This window comes from Nelumbo lutea, chromosome 2 (assembly GCF_056320005.1).
Source record: "Nelumbo lutea isolate HS-2025 chromosome 2, American lotus-T2T, whole genome shotgun sequence".
NCBI lineage: Eukaryota > Viridiplantae > Streptophyta > Magnoliopsida > Proteales > Nelumbonaceae > Nelumbo > Nelumbo lutea.
Genome location: NC_142685.1, coordinates 72,958,785 through 72,981,780, shown reverse-complemented (window position 1 = coordinate 72,981,780; position 22,996 = coordinate 72,958,785). Strand labels below are relative to the sequence as shown.

Here is a 22,996-nt window from a genome sequence, read left to right as displayed (position 1 = left end):
TTTAACTCCCCATATTCCAAAGGGCCCTGGGTTGCCCATAATGCTACCATCAAAGTTCAGTTTACTAAACCCAAGAGGTGGAGGGTTCCAACAAGAACTTGAGACCTTAATTGAAATTGATTTTGTAATTCCTTTCCACTTTCATAGAAAATCATCTAACGAGAAATCTACAAACATATCCAAAGTTTCCATCAGTGAAGCTTCCACTTTTGGTGATATACAATTACGTACATCTTCCATTCCTAGTCCTCTATCAATGGAAATATTGAATGCTGCTAGGTACAATAGATACCAATCATACATCCAAACCAAATATGCTAATTTATCCTCTGCCACTATACTACTTCTACGATGCCTATTGCTACTTCCACTACCACTACCATTCCCCACTCTGGTATATGAGCCACTACCAATCTAGTTAATATTTAACCCCAATACACCTTTGATTATTGATTATGAGGCTTTAGACAACATGACTAAGAATTTCATCCATATTTCTATTCTATCAACTGTGTTAAGCTATCCTCTATGTTACATGTTCTAAGATTGAGTATTAATCTTTTATCTTTAAGCAATATCACTAAAATCTTGAATTATTCGATGACTTTTTTCTTCGATCACTATAACTTTTAGGATCTAAATTCAAGCGGATTATTGGAAGTGGTCGTGAGGTAGATGGAATCTATCTTATTGATACTTCCCCTTTAACCAAGGTGTCTCTTCATGGTCATAGTTATGGGAATGTTGCTTCTACCGTGTTTGTTAGTTGGGTTATGACATGACATATCTGTTTGTGTCATATTTCCTTTGTTTCTTTGAGATATTTATTTCTACAATTGTTTGATCTATCAATATGTTTAGTTAAAATGCAAAGGTTGTCAATACCTAAGGAGGAAGTAAGGTGACAGGCGCTGACGATGATAAAAGACTCGCATTTTCGGAAATGATTAGAAAGGCTTTAGTAATATGATCAAAATCCTTCTAGTGGTAACTAAGGCAGGGGAATGGTTGAGAATCTCGTTGACAACAGAGGAGACGATATGGAGGAGATAATCTGGATGAGAGGCTTCCTTCCAAAGGTGATTTTATCACAAAACAGGGGGCAGTAAAGGAACGCAAACATGCACATAGGGGGAAGGTACTTCTAAATCAACAAAGCAAAAATCACTGGGGAAGATTCATCCATTTAAGTTGTTGGGAGCTCACTGAAAAACTAAAGTCTATATGCATCCTTGAAAAAGATAGGATGCATGACTATGTTGAGTTGGCATGTCATAGACTACAATGCAAAGTATGAAGCTATCGAGGAGCTTAACCATAAAAAAAATATTATCAAATGGGCAATTGATTATCCGTTGAAGACTTTTAGTTCTTTAGTTGATACCGTTGATTGGATCTCTACACAGGTAAATTAGGTCCCTAGTCCCTTAATTAATTGAAGGCTTAGATCTCTTTGTGTTCTAATCACTAAAATGCTTTATTTCCCTTGTGATTGTATGGAAGTTCAGAAATCAATCTACATTCCACATTGTTGTTTACCAATTTCTTAGGTATAATGTTTCATTTCCTCATGTTCTTCAATACTCAGCGTTGTAAGTTCTTATTTCACTAACTCACAAGACCCAATTTTTTTGTTGAAAGATTTTGATTGATTTTCATTATTTGATCCATTTTTCCTTTGATCCTCAAATTCTCAAATTTTCTTTTGAATTTACTTCTTTTTACTGTTCTCTTTTGCTTCGAATCCGCGTCCTTTGGTGCTTTGTGATTAATTGTTACTAATTCTTATTTTTCTTCCTCACTTTGTCTGAAATCCACAATTGCACCACTTCCTAGGCATAACAATGTTTGTTAGAGGGGAAATTCTAGTAAGAGAGATGGTCTCTCTAACAATTCTGTTAACAAGAATTTGGTGGCTGGGTATTATGACGCTGGAGATGCTATCAAGTTCAATTTTTTTACATCTTTTGCCATGACCATATTGAGTTGGTGTGTCATAGACTACAATGCGAAGTATGAAACTGCCAAGGAGCTTAATCATATAAAAGATATTATCAACTGGGGAACTGATTATCTGTGCTCAAGACTTTCAATTCCTCTAGTGATACCATTGGTCAGATCTCTGCGCAGGTAAACTAGGTCCCCAATCCCTTAATTTAGTGAAGATTTAGATCTTTGTTGGTTCTAATAACTAAAATGCATTCTTTCCATGTGATTGTATGGAAGTTTTAGAAGCAATCTACATTCCATTCTATATAGTTTACCAAATGCTTGGATATAATGCTTCAAAATAAAGGGTGAAAGTGATGTCCATCTCTAACATTGTAGCATCCAATTTAAAAGTAACTTTATGTCTGAAACCTGCACTCTAAAGAAACAATTTGCAGCCATTCTTTTGGCAATCCAAAATGTATATTCATCCACTCTTTTGGCTATGGAATATGCTTTAGCATTAAGAAATTATTGCTACAAATTGTGATACCTTTTTCATTGCATTTAAGAATGCTTGAACTATTTTTGTTGTCCAATTTTCACCAAGCACATTTGGACTTACCTATTTATTCTCTTTTCTAGCAAGTTGATGTTGGGGATACCTCAAAATGTCGTGATCCTTAATGATCAGTACTGTTGGGTGTGGCTTGAGGACATAGATTATCCTAGGCCTGTGTATGAATGCCATAGTTGCTCAGATCCTGTAACTGAGATGGCTATTGCTTTATCTACTACATCTATTATGTTTAAAGATAGCAAGACCTATTCCCAAAAACTTGCTCATGGTGCTAGGACACTGTCTAAGTTTGCAAGGGAGGTACAAGGTAGATATATTCCAGGTGGCACAAATCCTACAATCTTCTATAATTCCACTAGTTACTGGGATGAGTTTGTGTAGGGTGCAACCTGGTTGTATTATGCCAAGGGAAATTCCTCCTACCTTCAACTGGCTACTCACCCAACTCTTGCTAAACATGCTGGTTCTTTTTGGGTGAACCAGATTATGAGGTTCTAAGTTGGGATAACAAGCTTGCTAGGGCTTAAGTAAGTGAATGCATTTACACATCTTTACATTTTGTCAGTAACAATTGACAGGCTCATCCCATGTAATTTCAATTAGACAAATGGTAGATTTTAGCAGATAATTGTCTACCAATCTTGTCTTGTCATGTTATACTCTTTGGTCTTTGAGTAGCATTTCCATTTCTACGTAATGGTCATTTCCCCCAATATTGATCATGGTTATCCAGGGTCTTGAAAGAGTAGATTGTATATGAATCTAACCCTCAAATTTTTCTTATACAAAGTTTTTGCTATCAAACTCAAACCTGCATTCTCACACCTTAGACCAAGATTTTACAATTGTACTAAACATTGATCTAATGTTTATTGGTCTTCATCTCAGGTGCTTTTAAGTAGATTAAGATTGTTCTTGAGTCTTGGTTATCCATATGAAGAAATTTTGAGGACTTTTTACCACTAGACTAGCATATTCATGTGTTCATGCTTACCAGTTTTCACCATCTTTAATCAAACAAAAGGTTTGCCTGCCTTACAACACTGAACTTGTAATAATGTCTTTATATATTACTTTGGATTCCAGTGTAATTCTTTTTCACTTTCACTATTAAGGAGGTTTGATACCATTAAACCATGAAAGGCCTCAACCTCTACAATATGTGATCAACACAGGTTTCCTAGTTGCCTTGTATAGTGACTATCTTGATGTTGCAGATACACTAGGGTGGTATTGTGGTTCTAATTTCTTCTCAATTGATGTCTTTAGTGGTGGCAATTGGGAAGGTTGGTTGGGTTTGGTTTGGGTTGAGCTTCAACCCAACCCATTTAACCCGCTAACCCGTTAATGACCCAATTATATAAAATTAAATGGGTTGGGTTCAACCCAATCCCGCTTTAACCCAATCCAATCCGCCCAAACCCATTAATCTTATATTTATGTTCTTAAAACAAAAAACCACTCCTTAACAAATAAGGTGGTCATAGCTTGGTGGCAATAGTAGTTTCTATTTACACAAGTGGTGAAGGTTCAAATCACATTAAATGCATGTTATACACATAAGTGAAAAAAAGTACAATTGTTTAATTTTGGAACTGAAATACAATAATTAAGCCTGGAATCTTGGCCTGACTTGACCCGGGCCCATGTAGGGCCGGGCCTGGGCTTATATTTTTAGGCCCATAATGTGGGCCAGGCCAGGCCCAGGCCTAGCCTAAGCCCATTGTTATGAAGGCAAAGCCCAGCCCATGATCACCCCTAGTTGGTGATTTCAACTGACAAGAGAATTAAGCAGCTGACAGGGCCCATTTAGGAGGGCTGAAGTGCAGTGGCTTCCAACTTCACTCCAAGAAAATTTAGCATACCCAATATCATGCATTGTCTATCCCTCAAACTACCAAGTGTGAATTATTTAGGCAAAATCTATGGTGCATCCACTGGATGGCCTAACAAAAGATGTGATTGGCTGAATATTGGTAAATACATCTTTGTTAAACATCAAAGTACATTTTCTGAAAGGTGAGCCAGTGAAAAATAAATAGATCTTAATGTGATTGGTTGATATCCGAATTTAACAATTAACCAATATTAGTGAATGCACCTTGAATTTAATTATTTTATTTATTAATTCCTTTCAATGTTGCTCATTAGTTGATGGGACTAGTTCATGGAAGAACCCATGACCCATCAACCAACTAGCTCATATTCTAGATCAATCGATCCTGATTGTATGGTTCCTAATCCAGCATATTAGGCATAGATTCAAGCAGACAAACTTGTATTAAGTGTGCTAATCTCTTCATTAGCAAAGGGGGTTCTCCTCAAGTAGTGGCCTAATTACTACATAAGTTTAGGCTGCACTTGCTAGGACTTTGGTAGGGTTGTCAATGGGCCGAGTCTGGTTCGGAACATGGTAGAACAGGTCCCAAACCAACAAAAAATATCATGGACCAGAGCCAAACCAGACCCTATAAGGTCTGTAAATCTTGGAACCAAAACCAAATTAATCGATTTTCGGAATAGTTAGGTCCAACCCGATGGACTCGTTAATAATAAACCTTTGAGAAATAGACAACATCTGAGTTCAACAATGGAGATCGATTTCAAACTCCCAATAGCCGAGTACAACAATGGAGATTGATGAGGGGTGATTTGTCCCAACCTACTAATTAGCGGACACGTGGATGCAACCTTGTGATGGCCCGACCTGCAAAGGTGACACATAGCGGACTTCTAGAAGCAAGCCAGCTGTCTCCGTACTCTTCGGGATCAGGCAGCACGACTTTAGGTCTTATCCTCATCTCGCCCGGACCAGACGGACATGATAAGCCTTATCGGCTAGCACGAAGTCCACCTCCTAGAGCGGAATGAACTCCTAACAGTATGGCCTGAGGATCTCGGAGGTGTTCCGTGAGACTCACGGTAGCTCATCTATATAAGGGAATTTACCCCAGTGACCCAAGGTACACACAATTTATTGCATTCTAACTTACTTGCTATCAAGCTTTCAGCTCGCACACATTGAGTACTAATTTAAGCATCGTAGAGACTAGACCGGGCAAACCACCCCAGGTCCTCTGAGACCTGTTTGCCTTGTAGTTCGACTAGCCAACTAAGCAACCAACGTCCAACCTGTCCTTCAGCTAGGAGCATCGAGATCGCGCTCCATCAAAGATTGATTTCAAGCAAAACCCTTAATGACTTAATCCCAACAACCAAGTTCAACACTGGAGATTGATTTCAAACAATACCCTTAATGGCTTAATCCCAATAGTCGAGTTCAATAGTAAAGAAGTGAAGATCAACTATTAACAAAAAGAAGAAATCAACTGGTAAAAACTAAAACATGAGAAATAGAGTAATGGCGGAGAAAGAAGAAACCACAGAGAAAGAAGAGACTAGCGAGAAAGGAGACTAATAGTGACAAAGACGAGAGAAACAAGAGAGAATATACTAACAGCAAGATAGGAGAGATAGATGAACGGTGAGAGAGAAGATTAGGTTGTCTCAACTGTAGCCCCTTTTCCCTTTGCCTTTTGAATGGAGAAGAAAACTCTAGCTTCATTTTTGCCTTTCCAATGAAGAAGAAACTTCCAGATTCGTTTTGGGAGAAAGATGGTTCAGCCCAAGGTCAGAATTTTTAGGCCGAAAGTACAGTTGGGGTAGGTGCCAACTCGGAATTGATGCCAATTCACAGACAGGCATTGGTGTATAGAGTGGGGGGGTTTGACATTTTAAATGTTTATAGATTAACCAAACCATGAACACCTCTATTACTACTGTTGCTACTGAACTAATGTATGCTAACATCCAAAAGAGACCTTATTCTTTATATTCTGTTGGCTCTTAGTAGTCTTTTATTAAAGCTCTCTGTTTGATGACTGGTTGGATCCTTACTCAGCTGCCATAAGTCACGGTTGTTTATTAACGCATCCAACCTTGTTCAACTCCATCATCCGATGTTGCTAATACAGGATCATGGCATAACAATAGTTAAAATAATCGCAATATTACAAAACCAACTCAAGTCGTGTGTTACTAAAACTCATTCGTATCTGCCTTTGTTAGATATGCAGTAAATTTGGGCATGTACATTGATAAGGATTTAAATATGAATACAATATATTTAATATGGGGCATATCGTATTAAGTTTGGATTAAGATGATAGAGGATACATTACGAATGTAAACGTATTCTATAAATCGTGCATACTTAACAGAGTGATACGAGTATATATTAGCCTGTATCACATTCTATTGCCCGATATGCATCAATATCGATCGATACACAGCGTCTTCGATTAAAAATGCAAACTTTGCTAATAGCATGATTTGCACCCGAACCCATTGACCCAATAAATCAATCAGTGCTGTAGAACAAGATAAAAATCTTAATATTAATATGAATTGGATGGAAACAGATCAATAGATGATGGCTCACCTGGTACTTTGAGGATTGACCATTGCAAAATACAGGAACAAAGGCAAGTAAAACAAACTAGCAGATAAGTTAAACCGCAACTTAAACCCAGCTAAAGTCATCTCGTTGTTACCGGAGGGAGACCACCTAAATTGAAATCGAACCATGCTTCCAATCAACCCCACTGTTCAATTGCCTCCAAACCTGGTTTTTTCCAATTCGTCATACCCAACCTACAACCATAGTTGGGGAGAATGTTTTCAAAGAATCATAGTTCTGTAACTTGGGATTTAGTTTCTTATTTAACTGACTTCTTTCTCAGCTTAGCACTTGGAAGTTGGCCAAATTTTGGACTGTGGAAACATTTTTCCCATGGATTCAATCTAATAGTTAGGCTGGTACTAATAAACCATCTGACTTTCACTCAATTTAATAGGGATAAGCTAATGGGTAGATTCTACCCAGAACCAAATAGAACCAAGGTTTTAAACATAGACCTGGAACCGAAACCGCTCTGAACCGTCTAGGTTGGCTGCTTGATCTATTTGACCTAAGAGGATGATATATGTATTCGTCTCATTTCTTCATTTATGGGAAAAAAGATCAGGAATGGGTGGATGTTGGCTGGGAAAGAAAAGAAAAAGGAAGGAAAGGAGGAAGAGGCGGTTCACTGGCGATGATGATGGCAGCATCTGTGATGACTCCCATCACCGGTGGTACTTACAACCTCTCTCTCTCTCTCTCTAAGCAGTGTTTTCAGATCTAAATCTCATTTCTATCCCTCCACCGTGTCTCGATCTCCTCCCTATGAATGCTCTTCAATAATTAAATAACAGACATTTTATTAAACCGTGAACCGCTACCTGGGTCAAACGGTTTACCAATTCAATCACCTATGTCAATGGTTTTCCGACTAATTCAACAGTTTTTTTACAAGCGGTCCACTTGAAAAACAGACCCAGAGGTATGACTGTTTTCCAAGTCAAATGGTTTGACTGTCCAATCCGGTCCAATTTTCAAGACAATAGAACTGATCTTGAACCAACTTTGAACCAATCCTATCCAATTTGTTACAAGAAAGGATCTGGTTTTCCAAATACTTGGAACCAACGCCCACCCAGATCAATTCTCAAGCCCCGGGTTTTCCTTACCCAAGTCAACCCAAAATCAGCCTTCATTGACATTGGTGAACTAGCCTTAGAATACTTTAGGTGTGAAACTTTGAACCCAAGCACTCATAGATACAAAAACCATGTTCTCGCTTGATTGATCACTAGAATACTTTAGGTTTGGAACCAAACCAAACCACCCTTATTCACCCCTCATCCCTACTATTTAACTGGGCATTTGGGAGAAAAATGCTTATACAGTAAAATAATGGTATAAAAATATTAATCCTATGGTTAGAAATAATCTGATTTTTCTATTTTTATTTTTCTATATATTCAATGTTCTTGTTAGAAACTTAGAAAATCAGGCCGCTGGACCCATATGGTTGCCCTCCCCAGATCCAGCTATTGCTGAACTTCACCCTGCTAAATCTAACTTGTTGCCATCCTACTATCGGAAAACATTAAAATTTCAGGCTACAATATGATGGATTCCTATACACAACGCCCAATAAGCGGGTAACCCCAAGAGACCAAAAAGTCATCCCGAATTTCAATTTCATAAAATCAACCAATGGTTTGGATGTACAAACAAGGTAAAGAAAAAAAAATGGCCAAAAGGAGTTACAAAAAAATTAGTATTTGAACTTCTCATGTGCTCATTGGCGTTCATGTGAGCATTTTATACAAAACTTTGACATCTAGATCAGATAAGAATGAAATTCGATGATCAGCAGAAATTGTTGTCTTTGATGTCTTCAATTGTGACTGTGAATAATTAAATTAGTATTTCTAACCGAATCCAATGTGCTAGTCAGTCTGCAAAATAACAAGTACTAGGACAAGGATATTAGAAGGCATGCAAAATGAGGGCAAATAGAAAATTTAGAAGACCAATTGAAGTAAAAATTGCCCTACAGTAACATTTTATAAAATGACCCGGAAACGGAACCGTTCTGGCCACCGCTTTCCAGGTCGGCAGTCCGACCATCCCGTTCAAATGAATGGTCCATTCTAACAAACAAATTAAAAAAAATATAGTTAAAAATAAAAAACAGTCAAAAGCCATTGAACAGGTCGACGGTTCGACTGCCTGGGTCAACAGGTTGTTGACTTTTTCAACGGTTTTTGGAGACCGGATTTGGGGTAAAACAGAACCGATTGCCTGGATGGTTCCCAGGCCAAATGGTTCGACCGTCCGGGTCAACGGTGGTTCGAAAACCTTGCCCTACAGTAAAAAAATTCTGAAGTAACAAAAGCAAGGAAGAATTTTTCTATTAATGGATCCATTAAATTTGAACAAAGTAGGCGATAAAGACATCTAACTACTAATAATTGAATGGAAAATAAAAGACAATTAAGCACATATAATACCAAAATATGTTAAAAAAAGATAACTAGGAAATTAAGTTCCAAAATATCACAAAATAAGCATATTATTTGAAGAGCAGTTTAACTAGTAAAACAAGGAAAAATCTGATTAGGACTTACATCTGCGATATGGTCCACTTCCATATGGGGCACCTCCTTGTCTCCTCTGCATAACAAGATCCAGAGGTAGATGAAGCATTTTAGTTAACTATAAACTGTGCATTAAACTAAAAAAGACTAAATAAAGCGAGATCACCAGAAAATACTGAAGGAAAAATCCATGACAAAACTGAGAAATAATACCCAGGTAGATTCACAAGCGTGGATATGATTACTAAGTTGGGAATGTGGACTTCTTAAGGTTGATTAAGTTGTTTGATATGATTACTAAAAAAATAAAATGCCATATGAGTGGAAGAAAAATATGATGGATATACAAAAACAAAAATGATAAAAGATAGTAATAATTGTCATAGGCAAGGTTTAAAATGTTGGTGTCAGTGATCGATCATCCGAATATAGACACAAAGAAACATGTTTTTTTTTTTTATTGGAAAGAAACATTGTTAAATATGCTAAAATATAGAAAGCTATTTTATGTAATGATAAAAAAATGCATGGTCTACACGATAGTGTCAGTTCCAACAAAATTAAAACTCAAAAAGTGCAAATGATTCTAAAATATTGTCGCCAACTTATGTTATAATACAATCACTTGTACTCCACATAGCACTGGTAGCTTTCATTGGGGAATATGTCCATTCCAATAATATCGTGTCCACACCCAAGGAAACGGAAATATGGGATAGAAATATTAGGAAAGTTATGTACATTTTAAACTATGGAGTATGGACATAGGATTTTTTTTTGTGTACACAACAGCAGTAGCCCATCCCCTTAAAACCCCCCCAACCTTGGTGGCAATGGGAATAGATCCTAGGTCTCTGCTGCAACAAAGCATCAAACATACCAAATGGGCAAACCAACCAGTTGGCATGGAAAAAACCACCACTGAAGAGAGAAGAAGCAACCGCCCTCTCTAGAGGCCTCCAAACCACATGGAACTTGAATCGCCCCTTACAAAAAAACCAGAGGAACCCTAAAAAAATAGGGCGCCACTACCTAGGTCAAAATTGAAGAGTCCAACAAAATCAGGACTCTTCCCCTTTCTCCAGTTTTTCCTGATTCTGATGAGAAACCCTAGACCAGCTACAGGGCATACAGATCCACCAAGAAAATCCAAAAACTGGGCTTACCTAAAAGCTTCGATCAGCCTCTTAAATCTCCATGCAGTCGGCCGATCTAGGGCTATAGGAACAAATCTCTTCAAGAACCTTCAACCCGCTCTGATACCAAGTAGAAAACCTTATGTGCTGATTTCGGCCAAGCTTCTTGTGAAGGAAGAGTAGAAAGTTGGGAATTTCAGCAAGAGACAGAGGAAAGGGGAGAAAAGAGAAGAAGGTCGACTAGGATAGATTGACATAACCCTAGCCGCCAACCCCTCATTCTATTTATAATTAACTTACGTATGAGATATTACAAAGATGCCCTTAGTAGGGCGGCAACTCAACCTAAGTAATTACAGCTCTTTAAAAAATAAAAACTAATGGGCCCAAGGCCCAACATCTTAATTTAAAAGGAAATAAACTAAACACAAGTCGGCCCACTCAACACTCCCCCTCAAGTTGGGAGTAGATGTCATACATCCCCAACTTGCGTAGATCATGCTCCAGCTTATTCTTTGCAATGCCTTTTGTGAGGACATCAGCAAGCTGCAGATCAAAAGAAATGTATGGAAGACAAATTTCTCCAGAAGTTGCCCTTTCTCTGATAAAATGTCTATCTACTTCGATGTGCTTAGTTCGGTCATGCTAGACTAGATTATGAGCAATATTAATTGCTGCCTGGTTATCGCAGTATAGCATCATAGGTTCTTCTGCCTGAACACCGATTTCTTCCAATAGAGAATGGATCCAGAGAAGTTCTGAAGCTCCATATGCCATGGCCCTATATTCGGCTTCTACACTTGATCTTGCCACAACTGTTTGTTTTTTACTCTTCCATGAGACTAGGTTGCCCCCAACTAGGGTGCACACTCCTGAAGTTGATCTTCTGTCATCGAGGCATCCTGCCCAGTCCGCATCTGTATAGGTCTCTAACTTGAGTTGTCCATGATCAATAAACAATATGCCTCTGCCTGGATGTCCCTTCAGATAAGCAAGGATCCTGTCAACTGCCTTCCAGTGCTGGTCTCGTGGAGCATGCATGTATTGGCTCACTACACTTACTTCATAGGAGATGTCCGGTCTTGTCATGCACAAGTATAGTAGCCGACCCACAAGCCTTTGGTACCTCCCAAGGTCCTTTACTGGTTCACCTTCTGATGCACTGATTCTATGGTTCTGATCAATGAGGGTGCTAGCTGCCTTTGTTCCAAGTTTCACTGTTTCTTGGTAAAGGTCCAAGACATACTTCCTTTGAGAGATAAAAATTTCATGTTTCAATCTTGCAACTTCAATGCCTAAGAAGTATCTCAGTTCTCCAAGGTTCTTAATCTCAAATTTCTTATGCAGGTTCCTCTTCAGACTATCAATTTCACTCAGATCATTCCCAGTGACAATAATATCATCCACATAAACAATTAGGATTGACACCAAGGATCCCCTGCGGTTCACAAACAAGGTTGTGATCAGATTGAGATTGAGTGTAGCCAAAAATAATTAGGGCCTTTCTGAATCTGTCGAACCATGCTCTAGGGGATTGTTTCAAGCCATATAGTGACTTCTTTAGCTTGCATACCTTTCCCTCTTTAGCATTATCATAAAAAACAGCTGGAAGATCCATATACACCTCTTCTTGCAGATCCCCATTTAGGAAAACATTCTTCACATCCAGTTGAAACAAGGGCCAAGAGTATGAGGCAACAAGAGAAAGGAGTATCCGAACATAGGTCATCTTTGCAACTGGTGCAAAGGTCTCTAGATAATCAATGCCATAGGTCTGTGTGTATCATTTTGCAACAAGTCTTGCCTTGTACCTCTCTATGCTTCCATCTGCCTTATACTTTACTGTGTAAACCCATCTGCATCCAACTGTCTCCTTGCCTTCTGGTAGGTCCACAATCTCCCATGTCCGATTCTTAATCAAAGCCTCCATCTCTTATTGCATAGCTGTCTTCCACTCAAGTTTGGAGAGAGCCTCATTAACACCCTTGGGTATAAACACGGAATCAAGAGAAGAGAAAAAAGCACGGTAGGAAGGAGAAAGTCCACTGTAAGATAAGTATTGTGATATGCAATGAGCAGTGCACTTCCTCTTCCCTTTTCTAAGAGCAATAGGGAGATCAAGGTTATCTGTAACAATGTTAGTGGGACCAATGGGAATTGAAATAGTAGAGAGATCAAGAGGAATAACTGGATCTGTATTAGCCGAATCTGGAGTCTCCAAGGGATCGACAGGAAGTGGTGTGAGTTCTACTGTAGTGGAATCAACCTCCTTATGAAGTCTCTGCCGTGAGTAATACTGTGAGACGGAACGCAAAGGGGGGGGGGGGGGGGGGGCAAGGTAGGTGACATCGGATGGTTGTTAAGCACAGTAGTAGGCATGGGAACTAGACTGGGAGAGGGATAGACTACTGACTTACTTCCCCAAAACACTCCCCCTGAGAAGGATTCCTCGAAAAGAAGTATGTAGATTCGAAAAAGGTGATGTCCATAGTAACAAACTGGTTCCCAGAGATTGGATCATGGCAGTGGTACCCTTTCTGATTCTCTGCATATCCAAGGAAGACACATTTCTTTGCCTTGGGATCAAGCTTCGAACGGTAAGGACCAAGAATATTCGCATAGCAGACACACCCAAACACCCTTATAGGAATATGAAACATCTCCCCCTGGGGAAAAAGAAGGCTGAATGGAGTGCTGAATCCAAGTATACGAGAAGGCATCTCCCCAAAAACGAATTGGAACTGTTGTTGTGATCATCATGCTTCTTGTCGTCTCAACAATGTGTCTATTCTTTCCCTCTGCAACACCATTCTGCTATGGACTGTAGGAGCAGCTACTCTGATGGACAACACCATACTCCAACAGATATGAGGCAAGATGTCTCTCAAAATATTCCCTAGCATTGTCAGATCTGAACATCTTGATTCTAGTTCCAAACTATGTTAATACCATCTGATGGAATTGTCTCACCAAGGATGGTACCTCATCACGTGATTTCATCAAGTAAATCCAGGAATATCAAGAGAAATCATCTACAAACATGAGAAAATAGCGATAGCCGCCCATAGAGGAAACATGATAAGGGCCCCACACATCTGAATGAATAACATCAAAAAGAGAAGAACATCTTTTATTACTTGGTTTAAAAGAGTGTCTACAATGCTTTCCAAGTTCACAACCTTCACACTTCAACCTTGACAGACTCACAGACTCAAACAGTTTTGGAAACAAAGAACTTAAAGAAGAAAAAGACAAATGGCCCAGACAATTATGCCAAAGTATAATCTGGTCCACAAGTTTTGACTCACTGTCCTTGCAAACATGATGACTTTGGTGAATTGGAAGAGTATCCAGGAGGTATATTTCATTCACTTCACGACCACTCCCAATCGTCCTCTTTGAATCCAGATCCTGCAAAATATAATGTCCAAGAGAAAAAATTACTAAGCAGTTCAGATTCTTCGTCAAACTACTAACAGATAACAAGTTGGTGCTCAATCTAGGAACATGGAGGACAGAGGGTAAACAAATGGAATCATTAATCTTGACAGATCCCTTCCCAACAATAGGAACATGGGATCCATCAGCTGTGGAGACCCTATCTGTACTAGAACTGAGCTGGTAAGAGGAGAAAATGGTGGAGCAATGGGTCATGTGCTCTGAGGCTCCAGAGTCTATAATCCAAGGAGATCTCTCCTTACCTGAAGTAGAAACATAGTTTGCAGTGATATGTGGACTACTTGTGTGGGCAAGGAAGGTAGAGTGAGTTCCACATGTGCTACCTGTACCTTGTTGTCCGGTTGCGGTTGAATTGGAACTAGTTGTATCCCTCTGATTCAGAAGTAACCCAAACCTCTCAAGCTCGGCCCTTATTGCAGCAGCTGCAACAGACTCCAAGGCAGTTGTAGTAGGGGGGGCGGAGTGTCACCAGTAACTGCCATATGTGCATTTCCTTTCTTATTCTTCAATCTGGTCGGCACAAGATGTGAGTGAAGCTTCCAGCAAGTATATCTTGTATGCTTCGGTTTCTTACAATAGTCACAGACTAAGTCCCTTTTGTCTTCCTTCTTGTTCTCATTGCCATTCTGTTTAGGTTTCACAGCACTTACCATAGTAGACTGATCAGTCATGAGATTCTTCATCATTACATCCCTCATGCACTCCTCTCCTGACACGAATGCATATGCTTGGGAGAGAGTGGCACTGTCCCTAGAAAGAAGATGTTGCCATGCAATGTCATACTCATGGTTAAGGCCAGCAAGGAATTCGAACACCCTATACTTCTCTAAGTGTCTTTGATAGGTAGCTGCATCTTTGGTGGTTTCCAAAGCAAAGGTCTCTAGATGATCAATCTCCTACCATAGGGTCTTAAGGACTGAAAAATAAGTTGCAACAGATCTATCTCCCTGCCTAGTAGCAATAATCTGATTTCTTAGTTGATAAGCCTAGCAACATTCTCCTTCTGTGAATAGGTCTCTGCCACCCCATCCCATATCTCCTTATCAGTGTTTGCCCATAAAAAGCTTTTACATATATGTGGCAACATAGAATTGCACAACCATGTCATTACCATATAATTTTCTTGCACCCATCGGGAGTTGCCAGTTTCGGGTTTTACCTCTTCACCAGTAATATACCCCAATTTTCCACGAGCCCCAATGGCCATCTTTGCAGATTGGGATCATTCCAAGTAATTTGTACCATCCAACCTAACTGTAGTAATGGTTCCAGCTCCGAAGAGGTCTCCAGCACCTCCTCCCACTGGTCTCATTTCATTCCCGGGCTTATATTCAACTTTGTGTCCCACCATGTGTCTCAAAGAGGTACAGAAAACAGCTAAAAAATGCAACAAGAATAAACAGAATACCTTCTGGAACCAACGACACTCCTTTGGTGTCCTGGACTTTCTTTCCACGAAAGATTCCTTTTCGGTGGGATGGGGAGAAGAGAGAAGAAGCAACTGCCCTCTCTAGAGCCCTCCAAACCACATGGAACTTGAATCACCCCTTACAAAAAAACCAGAAGAACCCTAAAAAAATAGGGCACCACTACCTAGGTCAAAATTGAAGAGTCCAACAAAATCATGACTCTTCCCCTTTCTCCAGTTTTTCCTGATTCTGATGAGAAACCCTAGACCAGCTACAGGACATACAGATCCACCAAGAAAATCCAAAAACTGGGCTTACCTGAAAGCATCGATCAGCCTCTTAAACCTCCATGCAGTCGGCCAATCTAGGGCTATAGGAACGAATCTCTTCAAGAACCTTCAACCCGCTCTGATACCAAGTAGAAAACCTTACGTGCTGATTTCGGCCAAGCTTCTTGTGAAGGAAGAGTAGAAAGTTGGGGATTTCAGCAAGAGACAGAGGAAAGGGGAGAAAAGAGAAGAAGGTCGACTAGGATAGATTAACATAACCCTAGCCGCCAGCCCCTCATTCTATTTATGATATTACAAAGATGCCCTTAGTAGGGCGGCAACTCAACCTAAGTAATTACAGTTCTTTAAAAAATAAAAACTAATGGGCCCAAGGCCCAACAACATCTTAATTTAAAAGGAAATAAACTAAACACAAGTCTGCCCACTCAACAAACATGACAGTGTGTTAAAGACATATTACCAGGTACTTAATGTTGCATATACTTATCAATTTAAAATGGAGGTGAGCAATCTCAAGTGGGGGAAGCATCATCCACATACTATTCTACTTTGAGATCTCTGTGAGAAGAGAGCATAGTTGTCAAGGTGACGCCTAGGCGACAAGGCGCCCTTGGAGGCTCGTCTCGCCCAATCGCCAAGCAGTTTTGCATACTGTTTAATAAAATACTTTTATATCGTTATTTTTTTTTAGATTATAATTATAAAATAGACATTATTAAAGAAAAATATTCATTTTTTGTGTTTATAAACTAATTTTCATTTTATTATTTTCTTATTTGTTAGGGTTTAATTAACACAATCATTGCTAACTACTGTATTGAACCCTCAATGACTTCAAAATCTGAACCAATAAGGGAAGAACTTGAAATTTTGTCTAATCAACACATTTCTTCTTCTTCTTCTTCTTCTTCTTCTTCTTCTTCTTCTTCTTCTTCTTCCACCTTTTCTTTTCTTCTTTTCTTATAACAAAAATACGGGTTCAGCCCCTATATTTTTTGAAATTTCTTTCCTTTCTTCTTTTTCTTCTCATAAATGTTAATTTTCTAGACTTAAACATGAAGTTTATAAATTTCTTATGAAAACTACGGATAATTATTAAAGAAATTTGGTTATGGAACTTAGGGAACTACCCTAGGATATGTGACTTTTACTTGAAATCCTTTGAAGACAATGTTGCCTAGCCTCGCCTTGGCGCCTTGAAAACTATGGAAGAGAGTGATTTACCTGAGACAGTTGTTTGGAAATCCTTCGAAGACAATGTTACTTTGATTGAAACGAATCAGGATTTTGAGTTCCTTGCTAGACTTAACCCAAACTATGGCATTACATGGCAAAACATACTGACAGACAGATTCTCTTGCCCATACAAAAACAATACAAGGAAGGTCATGATGCAGCCACATACTCCAGACATACAAATCTTGTTTCTGCCAAACCTATGACACCTCAATCTATTGGGAAAGGAAGCGGGGCTGAGTAGCAACATGTGGGTAGCGTAAGAAGCTAAAATATGCATGGGAAACATGATGGAAGCTGCACTCTCCCATCTTACACCTCAAAGGTTTAAAAAGAGTAATCTTAAATGAAGAAGTGTGGATGAAGCTTCCACTTTTGGTAAGATACAATTACCTACATCTTCCATTCCTAGTCCTCTATCAGTGGAAATGTTGAATGCTGCTAGGTACAGTAGATACCTATCATAGATCCAGATCAGAGATACTAAGATTGAGTACTAATCTTTTAACTTTAAGCAATATCACTAAAATCTTGAATTGCCCAGTGACTTTTTTTTCCTGATCATTGTAATTTTTAGGATCTGACTTCGAGGAGGATGATTGGATGTGGTCCTGAGGTGGATGGAATGGGAATGCTCTTCATGGTCATAGGTAAGATACAATTACCTACATCTTCCATTCCTAGTCCTCTATCAGTGGAAATGTTGAATGCTGCTAGGTACAGTAGATACCTATCATAGATCCAGATCATAGATACTAAGATTGAGTACTAATCTTTTAACTTAGAGCAATATCACTAAAATCTTGAATTGCCCAGTGACTTTTTTTTCCTGATCATTGTAATTTTTAGGATCTGACTTCGAGGAGGATGATTGGAAGTGGTCCTGAGGTGGATGGAATGGGAATGCTCTTCATGGTCATAGTTATGGGAATGCTGCTTCTACCGTGCTTGTTAGTTGGGTTATAACATGACATATCTGTTAGGTCATCTTTCTTTTATTTCTTTGAGATATTCATTTCTAGAATTGTTTGATCTATCAATATGTTGAGGCATAAAGAAGTTATCTCCTCCTTAGTCAGCCAAGTCAAAGGGGCCTTTGTACAAGGAAGACAAATAATTGATGAAATATTGATTGCCAATGAAAGTGTGGAGGACTTGAGGAGATTTGATAGGAAAGGCTTTGTGTGTAAGTTGGATATTGAAAAGGCTTACAGCATGGTGGACTGGAAGTTCCTTAGTGAAGTCTTAAGAAACTGTAGCTTGGTGAAAAGTGGAGTACTTGGATCTTAGGTTGTGTTAGTTCCTGTCACTATTCAATCCTAGTGAACAGAGCGGTGAAGGATTTCTTCTCAGCTAGAAGGGGTGTCAAGCAGGGGGGACCCTCTTTCACCTTTGTTGCTGATATGCTTAGCCGTTTAATCTCTAAGGTTGATAGAACAGGTGTAGTTAGAGGGTGGAAAGTTGGAAGAAATGAGACTCTAGTTACCCATTTCCAGTTTGCGGATGATACCTTTATCTTTTGTGAGGGGGCTGAGATTGAGAAGAGAGGGTGGGAAGTTTAAAGATGCTGATTAGAAACTTTGAAAGTCTCTATAATTTGAAAATCAATTTTGAAAAGAATTGCATTGCAGGGGTTAATTTGGAATTAAGAGAAGTGGAGGCTATTGCAGAGTGTTTAGAGTGTTCTATCTCTACTTGGCCTTTGACCTATTTGGCGCTTCCTCTAGGAGCAAATCCTCAGGGAGAGTAGGTTTTGGTGCCCAGTTGTAGAGAAGTTTGAGAAGAGATTGACCTCATGGAAAAAGAACTACATTTTGCTAGGGTGGAGCGGAAGAACCACCTTAATAAGAGATACACTTGCGAACCTTCCAACATACTATCTCTCTGTCTTTAGGATCCTAGCTAGAGAAGCTAAGTTGGAAAAATTAGTGAGAGACTTTCTTTGGAAACAAGGGGAAAATAGGAAAGATCATTTAATTAAGTGGGAGGTGGTGTGTAGGAGTAAAGATGAAGGGGGCTTCCGATTAGGGAACTTAATTCAGAAAAATACAGCCTTACTAGGGAAGTGGCTGTGGAGGTGGCCTTTAGAGAGAGTCAGGTTGTGGCATGAGGTGATCGGAAGCATACATGGATACTTAGAGAATAGACGGGATGATGGTGTATCAAGGTGGGCAACTTCAGCAACCCCTTGGAAGGCAATGCACAGTATTCATCCCTAATTCCTCAGTTATATCATGTCTGATGTGTGTGATGGCAACTCCATCCTCTTTTGGGAGGACACTTGGGTTGGAGATGTCCCCCTGAAAACCCTTTTTCCCTAATTCCTCAGTTATATCAGGTATGATGTGTGTGATGGCAACTCCATCCTCTTTTGAGAGGACACTTGGGTTGGAGATGTCCCCCTGAAAACCCTTTTTCCCCTCCTTGTTTTCTATCTCTCGCTACAAAAAAGTTGTTTCCAAATTTTGTTGCTCATTGGAAACCCCTTGGGCTCCTACTTGGGATTTTGGATTTCGTAGAGGCTTAAGGAATGATGAGATGGGGGTGCTTAGTCAGTTTACTCTGCCTTCTTGAGAAAGTTTGTTTGAACCTGACAACATAATTTGGACACCTCGATCGAAAGGACTCTTCTCTTGTGCTTCTTTTCTTCAAATCCCTTTGCTGTTCTAACATCCAGCAAGCCTTCCCTGTTAAGGAAGTTTTGTGCAGACCTGTTCCCCCTAAGATTTTGGCTTTTTGCTAGGAAGTGTACTATGGAAAAGTAAATACCTTGGACAATCTACAAAAGAGAAGAGCTTTTCTCTGTATTTCCCCCAATTGGTGCATCCATTGCAAATCTCAGAGTAAGGACTGTTATCACTTGCTAATATCTTGTTCCTTTTCTGTAGAATTATGGGATTGGCTTCTCTCTTTGTTTGGGAGCAGTTGGAACTTGCCAGTAGATTTAAGATTGCTTTTTGATGCCTCTACTTTTGTTTGGCAGCAGAAAAGGGGTAAAATCATGTGGAGGTGTGCAAGAGCTGCATTGATTTGCACAATTTGGGAAGAAAGGAATGCTAGAACTTTTTTGGAGAAGGAAAATAACCTTCAAGTGGGAATGTGATACTTATTTTCTAAGGTCCTTTAGGAGTTGGAGACTACTAGAGCAGAATTGTTTGCTTCCCTGCAAAAGGTGTAGAGTTTGCAGCTCAGTTAGGGGTTGAACAGCTAATAGTTGAAGATGATGCAAAGGTTGTAATAAGCTGGTTGCAGGACCCAGAGTCAATAGTTTGGTGCTTCAAGAATGAAATTAAAAAGTTTAAGGTGCTGACAAGAAGCATGGACATAAGAATACAATGGATGGGGAGATCAGCAAATGCTATGGCGGACTGTCTAGCCAAGCAAGGGGCAGCTAGGGAAGTTTTGTATTGGGCACACTTGTATCTTATTGCTTTTTTTTTCTTCTTTAGTGGAGAGATCGCAGCTCGCGCCTCTCCAAGGGCTGCTTGTATGTGCTAACATTTCCAAATCAATAAAAGGTTCTATTTATTTATCAAAATAAAAAAATCTATCAATATGTTGAGTTATCAATTTATCAAACATTGTAGACAATCTTATTTTATTAGTAACAAAAGAAGTTTCCTATGATCAACCCAAGGCTAAATGCAACTTTCTTGAGTCTGATTCCAAAGAAATTGGAGGTTGGACATTCCAAGGTTTTCAGGCCGAGTAGCTTGGTGACTAGTTGTCGAAGTTATAGGCACGGTTTTGTCGTTGAGGCTCAAAAAGGTTCTTCCTTCTGTAATGACTTTCACACAAGGAAGTACTGTGCAAGATGGACATAATAACAGAGCAAATCCTAATAGCAAATGAGTGTGTAGAAGAGAGAAAGGGCCAATCTGCAAACTGGATGTAGAGAAAACCTATGATTTGGCGAATTGGTGTAAATGGATAATGGGGTACTTAAAAACGTTTCATCATTCAATGTTGGTGAATGAGATTATGAGCGGTTTTTTTCCTGGCTTGTAGAGGATCAGACAAGGAGAACCTCTATCCCTGTTTCTGCTCAACTTAGTTGCTGATGTTTTCAGTAGGTTAATTTTGAGGGCTCACAGAATGCAATTGATTAGAGGTTGAAGAATTCGTAAGCATAATATAGTGGTAACCCATTTGCAATTTATTGATGATTTTATCTTCTATGAAGCAAGCAATATGCAGTGGGTTAGGAATCTAAGGTTGACTATGGAATTGTTTCGAATCTATCAAATTTGAGGATCAATTTTGAAAAAAGTGGTGTGGCATGAGTAAATATGGAGGGGGAAAGAGCTAAATGTGCACACTTAATGGGGTGCTCGGTATATGGAATGACCAATGAGTTATCTAGGACTACCTTTAGGGGTAAATCCAAGGAAATGTAAAGTCTAGAATGTGGTTCTAGATAAGTTTCTAAGAGATTGGCAATGTGGAAGAGGAACTATATATCCCTAGGAGGTAGAACTACCCTTATCCACAAGGAGTGTCAAATAAGTTAGAGAAAAAATGACAGACTTCTTTGTTGGAACCAGGGGAGTCAAAGAAATCATTTGGTAAAATGGGAGGTAGTTTGTAAAAGTAAAAGGTAAGGAGGGTTTGGGATCAGGCGTATAGGGTTAAACAATTTAGTTTTGCTAGGGAAATGACTTTGGAGGTTACCCCAGGGATAGGAACAAATTGTGGAGTGGGTTTAGATCTCCCTGGAAAGGAGGGTCTGGGACGCAAGCCTTTCTACTAGGGCCATGAGATCTCCTTGGAAAGCAATTCATGATATCTACTGTCCTTCCTCAATTGTATAAGGTATGATGTTTGCTCTAGGGATAAGGTTTTGTTTTGGAACATACTTGTATGGGGATTCCAAGGTTTCATTGTGCCTTCCTTTTCACTCTCCTTAGTGGAGTCTAAATGGGATTTGGAGTTTGGGAGGGAGTAAGGGATCAAGATTTTCATAATGTAACCTCTTTATTTCAAATTTTTGATAGTGTGTTCTGGGACCCTTCTTCAACGAATGGGTGCAATATGGATTTATAACTCCTCCGGGGCCTTCTCTTGCTAATCATTTATAAGGTCCTGTCCTCTTCCTCACTATGCATCCTTTTCCAATCAAAGAAATGTGAAGCAACTCTATTCCTCCAATTTAGGTCTTCTACTGGGAAATCTACGATGAAAAATTAATTCGATAGACTTGTTGCAAAAAAGAATGCGTGATGTAAATGAGCTGCAATGGTATGGATTGTGTGGTTAGAAAGGAACAAGAATATTTAAGAAGTAGGAGAGAAGCATGGAGACTATTATGTATCTCAATGAGGGCAAGGATTAAAGTATCAGTATCGGGTATCGTATCGGGAAACTTGGATATGGATACGCCTGGGAAAAATATGGAAACGCTTGGATACGCTAAGAAAATGTACACAAATTCCATAAATATATTAATAGTGTTAAGTTTAATGTCAAAACAGCTATAAATAATATATAAATGTATAGGAATTTTTATTTAAGTGATATATATATACACATATGAAGAAATATATTATAATTAATATAGCACGAAAGGTAGATATTATACAATTTTATTAATAATGCATCAATCAAGAGTCCAATGCCAATATTATATAGATTTTAACAAATTAATATATACAAAAAGCCAATATCATTTTATTATCTATTAAAGTGTAAGGCATAATAAAGCATATGGCAACTATTATATTTGAATTATTATATCATTTTTTTCTTTTTTTATTTTTTTATTTTTTAACATTAACAAAAAATTCAACTAAACAATTAATTCTTAAATTTTTTATAATAATATTTTTATTTTTGTAAACAATAAATATGTTATTATAAAATGTGAATTAAAATATCAATTGATAATTTATAAAAAATATATAATCTTAACATAAAATATATCAAATCTATTAAAATTTTGAAAATGCATATCATATGAAATTTCATAAA

The 22,996-nt window shown here is 38.7% G+C and overlaps 1 protein-coding gene and 1 pseudogene across 13 annotated transcripts in view; one reads left to right on the top strand and one right to left on the bottom strand.

Moving 5' to 3' along the window:
• Positions 1 to 1,804: 1,804 nt before the first annotated feature.
• Positions 1,805 to 3,857, top strand: LOC148871500 (endoglucanase 9-like; annotated as a pseudogene).
• Positions 3,858 to 8,569: 4,712 nt separating this feature from the next.
• LOC148871499 (uncharacterized) overlaps positions 8,570 to 22,996 on the bottom strand; it is a 60,375-nt gene continuing 45,948 nt past the window's right edge. For 6 of the 13 annotated variants that reach the window (XM_088970950.1, XM_088970947.1, XM_088970951.1 and 3 more), the window contains 2 exons: positions 9,530 to 9,575; positions 8,570 to 8,857 (listed from right to left, as the gene is read on the bottom strand). In XM_088970950.1, coding sequence (XP_088827076.1) covers positions 8,853 to 8,857; positions 9,530 to 9,575 — 51 coding nt within the window. In that variant the 3' untranslated portion in view covers positions 8,570 to 8,852. Of the gene's footprint in view, positions 8,858 to 9,529; positions 9,576 to 13,638; positions 14,047 to 22,996 lie in introns of those variants that run through there. The other 7 variants (XM_088970948.1, XM_088970949.1, XM_088970954.1 and 4 more) reach the window with 2 other exon arrangements.